Raw genomic sequence first — 11,904 nt, 5'->3', positions numbered from 1 at the left:
ATTGCAGTAATAACATCAGAATTTTTCATTCATTGCTTTCTTGTCCTTCAAATACTTCTCCTCCTCCTCCTCCTCCGTCATGAACGCCGTCACCGGAAACGATTTCCCAATCCCCATTGGAGTTTTGAAGTACATCTTGTCGCCAGTAGCATCGTCGATGCTCATCTCGGCTATCGGCACCCATATGAAAACCTGTTTGCTCTTAACCCCGGTCATCTTCTTCATCCTGAACTTCCCCAAAGTATGCGGTAACCTCCGTCGCGTAGCTCACCTTAGTATTCGTACCGTCGAAGAAATGCTCGTACGGCGCCTTCTGTTTCATCCAGACGAACCCGGTTTCCCTGACTCGTCCACATTCTACGAGGTCTTTCAACGGAAGCACGCCTTTAGGGAACCCCAGTTCTTGCAGGAGCTCCAAGGAGTGGCGGTAGCAGTCTTCGGCTCCGTAGACGATCTCCGCCCCGGCTCGCTGGTCGACTTCCTTGGTGGTGGCCATTCCGGAATCCGGAGGTTGAGTTAGAGATGTTTAATGAATGTTTGATTTTGAGGAAGTGAAATGTGTATTGGCTATACGGTGTTGTGGGGCTTTGAGTGTATATATATATATATATATTTATTCATCTGAAATACAATGGAGGAGGAACTTAGGTGTATGGTTGGCTGGAAGTTGAGCTGATTACTGGTTTTGTTCATGGAGTAGTTCAACTACTAAATGACTGCTATTTTAGACTGATTCTATCCATCAAAACTTGTATATTTGGGTGATTGGTCATGCTCTAATAAAGTTGAGTGCATTTAAGGAGTAATAATATATTTTCTTTTTGAGTATTTTAGTCCATAACATTTTATTTTAAAACAGAATGCTTTCTAGGTAAATGGAAATTATTAGTTGAAGAACATACAACGTTTACTATTAATTTAGTAGGTCCATGTGTACTGTCACATCATCTAAAAATATTTTTAAAAATATTTTTATAAATGTATATGTAATTAATTATAATTATAGCTTACTCTTAAAATATTTTTTGCTTATGTGGCATCACACATGAAGTTGTCATGTCTTTATGAAATATTGACAGTTAGTCAACTAATAATTTTCATTCAATCAGGGGATATTTTGTTCTAAAATGAAACCTTATGGGTTAAAATGCTCCAAAAATAAAATGATAGGAGATAAAATGATCATTTATGCAAACCTTGGGGAAATTTTTCTTATTATGCCTTTATTTAAATAGTTTGAGTAATTATAAGATACCATATGCTTATAATTTTTGTAATCATTAATAATATATGCACTTTACAAACATAATTACTCAAACTCAGTACTGCTAAGTAGAACAATACTCTTCTTAATTATATAATAGTTTTTTTCTTTCATTTCAACTTCAATTTACATAGTTTTTTCTCCTTAATTTTACTATGTAAAATTGGTTTTTTTGGGGTAAGTGATATCTATAATACTAGAAAATAGTTATTAAATTTTTAAGTAGTTATAAAATGATTTTTAAAACATTAAAACAATAATAAAATTTGATAAACTTAAAATCTATTTTTTTATATTTTAAACATTATTTTATAATAATTCGAGAAATATTAATGGTTATTTTATAATTATTTAAAAATATTATAATTTTGCAATGCTAAAAATATCTTTAACTAAAAAGATAATTTTACATAATTCATTAACTTCTGATGTATTTTATCTTATTTAATATTTTTCCTCAATTTCGAAAATATTTTATGTAAGAATTATCAAGAATCGAGTTGAATTGAATTCCTCATTAGATTTACTTTATAAATCGTAGTTATTTCATCTTCATAGGTAGAGTAATCCAAATCATACTTTAAGCCTTCTTGAAACTTTCTTTCTTGGTGCCCTCTCTCACGGTGTCTCTGCCTATCACTGGGGTGACAATGGAGGAGGAAAATCCTGGAAACAAAATCATCAGTAACAAGCGAATAAGAACAAACGAATCAGATGCAATTGTTGAGGAAGATATTAACCCTAGATCATGGAAAGAAAAGGTCATGGATTCACCCTTTTTCTCAGGAATATTGTAACACTTTAATCAAGTTCGATCTGAAAATCCATGGATTACAAAGTTACACAAGACTACCGAAATAGTGACCCAAAAAATTTTGTTTTAAAACTGCTTGTAGATTTCTAAAATTTAATCATCCATTATATAATATAAAAACATAATAAAGTATGGGTTTACAGTTTATTGGGAGCTCCCAAAATGCATCCGCAAAATAATACAAATACTGAGTTTCAATAAGAGTTACGACTGAATACATAGAAGGTCTATAACAGTTCATGCATTCTAAAGATGACTCAAGATGTAGTCTAAAAGGTCTCTGGAATTCTGTTCTTCTGCATTAGAATATCTAATGGCGATAGCTCCCCACAATATTCCCCTAAGAACCTGCGCACGGAAATATATTCGAACGCTGAGCTTACGAGCTCAATGCCTCACTGAAAATTGTAATATACTAGTGACAAATGACACATGTCTGAACATGCTAAATATTGTACTACTAATATGTGGCTGACATCATGGTGCAACTGAGGGATTCTGCATCTCGGAGCTCACGCACCCCTCTAGCACTACCGAAGCACCATTGGGTACTCCTGGGTGAGATCCGAAATTCTGCATCAGAAATGTGCACCCATCGACTTACTCCACCGATTCTTGGGGCATTGGTCCCAGTCGGCTGCAGAAGTGTTGCGGCACTGACTTAGATCCACTAACTGTCGTATTTCTGTTAAAAGGAACTCATGTGTCCTGATTGTTTCCCGAGCATCAAACAAGGCTACTTTTATGTAAACCTATCTATATTTTGTTTCTACTGTTATGATATTAATTATTGTTCTCGCTTGAAGTCTTATTTGAGGATATACTGAAGTGTTAGGATACCTCGAGTCTAATTCCCTTAAAAATTGGCATTTTTGTCAAAAATAGACTAGAGTATTAATACTAGCTCAAGAGTATCGATACTCCTGCAAAAGTTTTGATACTTTCTACAAATATCGATACTTTTAAACATTATATACCACATAGTTTTGATACTTTCTGGGAGTTTCGAAACTATGACCCAAAGTATCGATACTCTTGCCCACAACCTTACGAGTTTGCCCGAGAAGAACAAGTTTCGATGCTATCCCTCTAGTATCGAAACTCAACCTGCAAAGAGCATAAAATAGGTGCAAAAAATCATATTCTTCTATCCCAAAGACCTTAGTGAGGTTCCCAAACATTATTAATGTTTTATGTAAATACAAGAAGCATAAATAGGGTTTTAAACATATTTTAACTCTAAAACATTAAATCTACCATGGGAGTGCTTCAAGATCATGCAACCTACTACATTTCATCTAAATGACTTACACATGGTATAGTTGAGTCAAAAGTGAGTTACCTTTGATGCTAAATTGCTGGAAACATCAAAGGCTCAACCCAAAGTAAGTTTTTCCTTCCCCTAACTTTGGAGCCTTCTCCAACCTCTTGCACTAAACAAAACCAATTACAAGGATTACTAACTGTTGTTAGGGGTTAAGGAAGGTTTTAAAACACTTCCTAAGGCTAGAAATATTTGAAAAATGGATTGGAACCATCTAATTTCTTAAACTCTTCTAAAACACATTTTTAAGAACTATAGTGAAATGAATGGTTTGAGAGCTTAAAAGAAAGACCGGGGAGTATTGAATTCATTTCTTACCTTGATGTTGCTAGAAAATACCTGCAAGGAACTAAAGCTCTCACCTTTACCTAGAGAGTTGAGGAAGAATATGAAGAAAAGAGAGGGAGTTTGAGAGAGAATACAAAGATAAAGAAAAAAGGGAGACAAATAAATCAGATGTGAGATCACTGTTCATAAATGGTCTTCATCTTTTGGAATCCTTAATGGTGCAATTGCTCTTTTGGTCCTTCTGATTTTGGTTACAAACTAAAAACACCATTTTTAATCTCTATTGGGCTTACCTCAAGCCCAAATCCTCATTAATTTGGGTCAAGGCTTCCTACAAGTTAAGGAATTAAACCAATTCCCATCTCAGGTTAGCCCAATACTTCTAACTTGGTATTCGGGGCGTTACAAATATCCCAAAGTTCAAAAAGACTAGAAGAAGAAGAAGAGGATTCTGAAGATGAAGGGGAAGAAATAATGGATGATATTCCAACAATAAAGATCCCCACGAAAATTAATCAAAAATCATAAATCCTTATAGAAATGCTCTAATTATTAAACTTCTTGGAAAGATAGTGGTCTACAAAACATTAATCAGTAGAATCACATCTATATAGAAGCTTGAAGAAGAGTTTGACTGTATCGATATCGACAACATGTTTTACGTGGTTAAATTCCAAAATATGAATGATAGACAGAAGTCCTAACAGAGGGTCCCTGGAAGATTATGGATTATTATCTCACTGTTCAGAAATAGAGACCTAATTTTTTCCAACAACGCTAGCATTTCCTCAATAACTATTTAGGTTTATATCCATATTTACCAATGGAATATTTCGATAAGGGAATCTTGGTGAACATTAGTAAAATAATCGATGTTCCCATTAAAATTGACTACAGGAGAGCATGGACTACAAAGGGGAAGTTTGCAAGAATTTATGTCGAAGTTGATCTAAGCAAACCCCTTCTGTCAAAAATTTGGATAGGGAGTAATGTATTCAATGTCAAATATGAGGGTATACATCTAGTATGTTTCCATTGCGGAGTGGTGGGACACAAAACTGATCAATGCATTTTAAAGAATCAAGATAAGTTGAGAAAATAATATCAAAAGACTGGAGATGCAGTTCCGAAGGAAAAACCTACCCATAAAAGAGACTGTAGAAGAATGAAGATAATACAAAGAATGAGGAGAAAGAAACCGAGAATGAAAAGTTTGGCCCGTGGATGCTGGTCCAAATAAGGTACAGAATAAACCGTGAAAATAAAAAAAAAATCAATGCAACCAGAAGATAAACAATCATGAGGGAAATAGATTTAGGGCTCTGATAGAAGAAGATGAACGAAACACTACAGATGAACAAGATACATCCGAAAAAACCCCAAAACAGTAGGATTATTTGAGTAAAATTGAGGAAAATGAATCACGGAAAGAGGACAACTCAAACCAGAATGATCATAACAAAATGGGAGCGAGATGAAGTATACATAGGGAATCAGCTTCAAATGACCCAAATTCTATCCCACGACTCACACAGAAGAAGACTCAAATCAGGAAAAAAAGAATAGGAAATACAATGAAGAACATTATTAGTAAAGGAAAACTTACAACCCAAACTCTATCAAAGTGGGTTCATCAAAGGATTTTGATAAAAATGAAGTTACACAGATGGATGGAGTGGGCATTTAAGGCCAATAATCAGAATTTAGAATGATCAAAAAATCAGAATAGATACACTATGGTCTAGGGAAGTTTACTCAAAATATAGAAGAAAGATATAGAACACCTCCTGTTTCACCAGAAGTTTTACATACAGACAATTCGTTACGATGAAGATTATTTCGTGGAATTGTAGAGGAATTGGAAACAAAATTTTCATGGGAATTGTTTAGATTTGATTAAAGAAGAAAACCCCTTAGTTTTATATCTTCTTGAAGTTCCTACTGACGGGTTTCGAGGTGACCTAATTATTCTTTGGCATTCGAGAGATTTAGATATAGAAATTAAGTACATGTTATGTGCGTGGAGAAAAAAGGGGAAATGTTAGGGATTTCTGTTGAAAAGCTAGGGATTAATCGTGGCAAATTTGGGGGAAATGAGATATTACCTGGAGCAGAAGAATCGAATAGCCATTTGGAGCAGAAGACCCGAGTGGTGATATCCACAGAGAACGGGCTGGAACTGAAGAATAGGGCCCAACAAGCAATGATCCACCAGTTCTGATCTGTTGAAGAGGAACCAAGCACGTTACCACAATCAGTTATGAAATCCAGCTGTACATAATAAGTTGTTAGATTTTTGTACTGAAGAATATAACGAGCAAATGTAATCGGGAGATTCTATTTTGGAAAATTTAATGAAAAATCATATTTTCTCTTAAATCTATATTCTCTAATTTCTCTAAATCCCTAATTCTTTTCTTGAATTCTATACGGTTTATAACAATTGGTAATCAGAGCTTAGCAAAGATCCAACGTCAAGCTGGGTAAACAGAAGAAAATCCAACAGATGGGTGATAAAGTGGAATCAGCAGCCATGGCAAGTAGTAATGAGGAGACTAAGTATGAAGTTCGGGTTCCTAGAGGGTGGGAAGAACAAAAAGAAGAATGGGAAAACAGAATGAAGGTGCTGGAAAGCAGGATGGATGAGACCCAAGGATATTTGCAAAAGATATTGAGCTGTGAGTCTAAAGTAAGTGAAGAACCTGAGCAGAATACTCCTGAAAAGGATGACCAGGTAATTACTGCATCTTTACTTAAATCTGAAGGAAAAAAGCCTACGCAAGTGACAGTGATAAATGAGCATGAGAAATATTCTTTTTATCCAAAGGGTCTTGGAGTATTAGCTCCTAAACTAGAAGGCTACAAATCATCTACTTTCCAAACACAAAACCAGAAATTGAACTTAGGAGGGAATAATCATCAATCTGGAAGTACTTCACTCTATAAAGATCCTTATTTGTATGAGAAAAGTGTACTAAATCAGTCCTTTACCCTAAGACCTAAGATAGAATTACAGATGTTTGATGGTGATAACCCAAGGAGTTGGGTCAAAAAATGCCAAAAGTATTTTACAATTTTTGTAATTCCTGATGAACAGAAAATGGAAATAGCAGCAATGTATTTGACAGGTAAGGCTGAAAATTGGTATGATGGGTATATTATGCAGAAAGGTCAAGTAAGTTGGTAGGAATTTATGGAGGATTTATATAGTAGGTTCTGTGACAAGAACTACATTAATGTGATTGAAGAATTTAGTAAGCTTTTGCAGAAATCTACATTGGAGACTTATCAAGAGAAGTTTGAGGAGCTCAAGCCATTTATGCTACAACACAATTCTCATATGGGAGAAGAATATTTTGTATCTATGTTTTTGAGTGGATTGAAGTAGGAAATTAAGCATAGAGTGAGGATGCATGAACCTAAAAGTCTGGATGAAGCTTACAGGAAGGCCAGATTGTGTGAATTGGCATTGAAAATTGAAGGGAAGAAGAAGATTTCAGTGCTTAAGAGTAATTATCAGGGCACACATTCTCAATCACAAAAGTTTGTAGGTACATCAAATATTCAGAAGAATTCAGCAACCAATTTTCCAAGTAAACAGACTTTGATAGAGTATAGAAGAGCACATAATTTGTGTTTTAAGTGTGGATAAAAATTTACTCCTGGCCATCAATGTAAACTTAAACAGCTTAATATGATGGAGAAGGAAGAAAATATAGAGGGAGATGAGGAAGGAGACAAGGAGGAAGAAGCTGATGATAAGGGACAAGGGACTTTGGAGATTTCCATTAATGCTCTTACTGGCAGTGTGGGACATAATACTCTAAGACTTCAGGGAATTATTAAAGAAAAATCACTGAATATTTTGGTGGATAGTGGAAGCACACACAATTTCATCACTCCTAGATGGGTAAAGGAATGAATGGAAGTGGAACAAACTCATCATTTAGCTATTACAGTTGCTAATGGAGAGAAATTATTCAGCAATGCTAAGAGTAACAAGCTGAGTTGGAAAATGCAAGGAAATGCATTTGAGTATGATTTTAGAGTTTTGAATATGGGGGGAAGTGATATGGTGTTAGGAGTGGATTGGATGAGTCAATATAGTCCAGTTCTTATGGATTTTAAAGAGATGACTATGGTTTTAAAAGTGGGAGAAAAGGAGATTAAATTGGAAGGAAAACAAACAGGTTCTTATATGAAATTGATTTCAGAATCTAAGATGAAACAAATTACTGTTAAAGAACCAGAAGTGATAGGAGAAGCCTATTTTCTGAGTATGGAAGTAGTTGAATCCAAATTTCCAGAAGAATTACAAACCCTATTAGAGGCGTATCAAGATGTTTTTGAAGAACCTAAGAGAATGCCCCATGCTAGAAGTCATGATCATGCAGTGATTCTTAAGGAAGGAATTCAACCAGTAAATCTTAGACCATACAGATTTCCACATCCACAGAAGGCAGAAATTGAAAAACAGATTAAAGAGATGTTGTCTGCTTCAATTATTCAAACCAGTAAGAGTTCTTTTACTTCTCTTTTTTATTGGTAAAGAAAAAGGATGAAACATGGAGAATGTGTGTGGACTATAGACAATTAAATGTTGTGACAATTAAGAACAAATTTCCAATTCCAGTAGTAGAAGACTTGTTGGATGAATTGGAAGGGACTTCCTATTTTTCTAAAATAGATCTGAGATCAGGATATTGGCAGATAAGAGTCAAAGAAGAGGACATCCCCAAAACAACATTTCAGACACATCATGGACAATATGAGTTCAAGGTAATGCCCTTTGGTTTAACCAATGCACCTGCCACTTTTCAAGCACTAATGAATGATTTATTTGGTCCATATTTGAGGAAGTTTGTGTTAGTATTTTTTGATGATATTTTGGTGTACAGTCCTAATCTCTATGATCATAAGCAACACTTGAAGGTGGTCTTAGAGATCTTGAGAAAAAATTAATTGTATGCAAAAAGAAGTAAGTGTTTCTTTGGACAGAACAAGGTGGAGTATTTGGGGTATGTAATAACAGCAAATGGAATTTCTACTGACCCTACCAAGGTGGAGGCAATGCAAAAATGACCATTTCCAAAGAATCTCAAATCTTTGAGAGGCTTCCTAGGACTTACAGGATATTATAGGAAGTTTATTAAGGGATATGGAGAACTCAGTAAACCATTGACAAATTTACTAAAAAAGGGAGCTTTTAATTGGAATGATGAAGCAGAAGCATCTTTTAAGAAATTGAAGCAGTCTATGTGTGAAGCTCATGTATTGGCTCTTCCAAATTTTAGTAAGACATTCTGTTTGGAAACTGATGCAAGTCAACAAGGAATTGGGGCTGTTTTGACACAGGAAGGCAGACCATTAGCTTATTTGAGTAAGGCTTTGGGACCAAGGCATATGTAACTGTCTATTTATGAGAAGGAATATATAGCCATACTCATGGTTGTATCTAAATGGAGACACTACCTAGAAAATGGTCTTTTTATAATCAAAACAGACCATGAACCTTTAAAAACATTTACTGGAGCAGAAATTGACCAATACAATTCAGAAAAAATGATTATCTAAGTTGTTGGGTTTGGATTACGTTATACATTATAGAAAAGGCAGATTGAATGTAGTGGCAGATGCTTTGTCAAGAAGATTTGAAGATGATAAGGAGGTTGAAAAGGTTGAAGAAACAGGAGAGTGTATGCAGATGACTACCACTATACTGATTCCTGAGTGGGTAAAAGAAATTGAGGACAGTTATAAGGGAGATATCTTAGCTCATAAATTTATTACAGGCTTAACCATTAACTCTAATATAGAGTCTGATTGGAAGTTGGTTAAAGGAGTGCTAAGGTATAAGAACAAGGTTTATATTGGGGAACATGGAACTTTAAGGAAGAAAATCATGGAGTGTTTGCATGATTCTCCTCAAGGGAGACATTCTGGAGTACAAGCAACATACTACAAAATTAAACTTTATTTCTATTGGAAAGGCTTGAAAAGTCAAGTTAAATCTTATGTGAAAAAGTGTGAAGTATGCCAAAGAACAAAGGGGGATAATGTGGCAATTCCAGGTTTGTTACAACCTATTGTTATTCCTAATCAGGCATGGGAAGTTATTACCATGGATTTTATTGAAGGATTGCCACAGTCAATGAAATCTAATTGCATCCTGGTGATAGTGGATAAGTACTCTAAATATGGCCATTTTTTAGCCATAGCTCATCCATACACAGTGACTGAGATAGCTAGGATCTATTTGGATCAAGTATATAAATTGCATGGACCACCTAAGATAGCTATATCAAACAGAGATAAAACCTTTACAAGCTTATTCTGGAAGGAATTGATGAAGCATCTTGGAACTACAACTTTTTTCAGTACAACCTACCATCTAGAGACAGATGGGCAGACTGAAAGGTTAAACCAGTGTTTGGAACAATACTTGAGAAGTATGTGTTTCCTTAAACCTGGTAATTGGGAAAAATATTTACCACTGGCTGAATGGTGGTATAATACTAATTATCATACAACCCTAGGAGTTACACCTTTTGAAGCCTTGTATGGATACAAGCCTCCTATGATTAATTGGCAGACTAATACCAGTGTCAATGCAGTACAAGAGATAATGGGGAAAAGAGAACAGCTACACAGACTACTTAGGGAGAACTTAGCTAAGGCTCAGAATCGAATGAAATAAAATGCAGATAAAAACAGAAGTGATCGGGAATTTCAGGAAGGAGATGAGGTTTACCTTAAATTACAGCCCTACAAGCAATCATCCGTAGCTGTTAGAAGAAACTTGAAACTTGCAGCAAAATTTTATGGACCTTACAAAATCCAGAAAAGAATTGGGTCAGTAGCGTATCAACTGGAATTGCCAGCATATTCAAAAATCCACCCAGTTTTTCATGTGAGTTTACTGAAGAAGAAAGTGGGTGAAGGAACAATTACCTCTAAGAATCCTCCTGAACTTAGTGAGGATGGGCAGATGAAGGTTTATCCGACCATCGTGCTTAACAAAAGGATAGTGAAGAGACAAAACAAGGTAATCACACAACTTCTGATCCAGTGGTCGAATTTGGGAGAAGAAAACGCCACTTGGGAGGATTATGCTGTGTTGAAATCCCAGTTTTCAGATTTCGATCCTTGGGGACAAGGATCAGGTGAAGGGGAGGGAAATGTTATGTGCGTGGAGAAAAAAGAGGAAATGTTAGGGATTTCTATTGAAAAGCTAGGGATTAATCGTGGCAAATTTGGGGGAAATGAGATATTACCTGGAGCAAGAGAATCGAATAGCCATTTGGAGCAGAAGACCCGAGTGGTGATATCCACAGAGAACGGGCTGGAACTGAAGAATAGGGCCCAACAAGCAATGATCCACCAGTTCTGATCTGTTGAAGAGGAACCAAGCACGTGACCACAATCAGTTATGAAATCCAGCTGTACAGAATAAGTTGTTAGATTTTTGTACTGAAGAATATAACGAGCAAATGTAATCGGGAGATTCTATTCTGGCAAATTTAATGAAAAATCATCTTTTCTCTTAAATCTATCTTCTCTAATTTCTCTAAATCCCTAATTCTTTTCTTGAATTCTATACGGTTCATAACAGTACAATACTAATCAAGCTATCTATTGTATTTTCAATGAGAGAGGAGAACACTGGTGTATGAGCTTTGCTTATGTTCAAGAGGAATTTTGGAAAGACCTTTTCAACTATTCAAATTCTTCAAATCAACCTTGGATTATAATGGGAGATTTCAACGATATTACCTCTTTGAAAGAGCGCAAGGGAAGTGATTCTGACCGTTTAGAACACATCATCAAATTTAGAGAAAGATGGGATAATTGAAACTTAATCGATGTTGGTTGGACTGAAAAGAAATATACCTGGGTTAGAAGTCATTATGGGACTATTGCCCTTCAGGAACGTCTGAATATAATTCTTCATAACACCGCGACCTTTGATATTTTCCTCCTTTATAAGAGCTATGACATTAATAAGAAGATATTTTGATCATCACCCAATCATCTTTAACACCAGACCTGACCTTCCTATGGATAAGAATAGAAGACCTTTTCGTTTTGAGGTTATGTCGCTATCCCACGATGACTTCAGCGCCATTTTCAAAACTACTAGGAATAGGAAAAAGAAAAACTACTTGGAATAGGAAAAAGAATAACCTTTATGAAGCGATTGTTTAAGAAGTCATC

The 11,904-nt window shown here is 35.4% G+C and overlaps 1 protein-coding gene and 1 pseudogene across 1 annotated transcript; one reads left to right on the top strand and one right to left on the bottom strand.

The window, feature by feature from the left end:
- LOC120185972 lies at positions 1-568 on the bottom strand (annotated as a pseudogene).
- Positions 569-7,612: 7,044 nt separating this feature from the next.
- On the top strand, positions 7,613-11,080 carry LOC120185946. The gene is made up of 5 exons (XM_039190021.1): positions 7,613-8,204; positions 8,324-8,469; positions 8,890-9,089; positions 9,298-10,303; positions 10,424-11,080. The coding sequence occupies exons 1-5, from the start codon at positions 7,613-7,615 to the stop codon at positions 11,078-11,080; spliced, it is 2,601 nt and encodes an 866-aa protein (XP_039045952.1).
- The last annotated feature ends 824 nt before the right edge of the window (positions 11,081-11,904 follow it).

This window comes from Hibiscus syriacus, unplaced genomic scaffold (assembly GCF_006381635.1).
Source record: "Hibiscus syriacus cultivar Baekdansim isolate YM2019G1 unplaced genomic scaffold, ASM638163v2 tig00113156_pilon, whole genome shotgun sequence".
NCBI classification, from domain to species: Eukaryota; Viridiplantae; Streptophyta; class Magnoliopsida; order Malvales; family Malvaceae; genus Hibiscus; species Hibiscus syriacus.
This window is presented reverse-complemented; position numbering and strand designations above follow the sequence as displayed.

Excerpts from the sequence above, each read along its gene's own strand:
- LOC120185946 (XM_039190021.1), top strand. The coding sequence starts at position 7,613 with ATGGAAGTGGAACAAACTCATCATTTAGCTATTACAGTTGCTAATGGA. Across the intron at positions 8,205-8,323 it reads TGCTTCAATTATTCAAACCA|TAGTAGAAGACTTGTTGGAT; the intron begins GTAAGAGTTCTT and ends TTCCAATTCCAG. Across the intron at positions 9,090-9,297 it reads AGTAAGGCTTTGGGACCAAG|AAAAGGCAGATTGAATGTAG; the intron begins GCATATGTAACT and ends TATACATTATAG.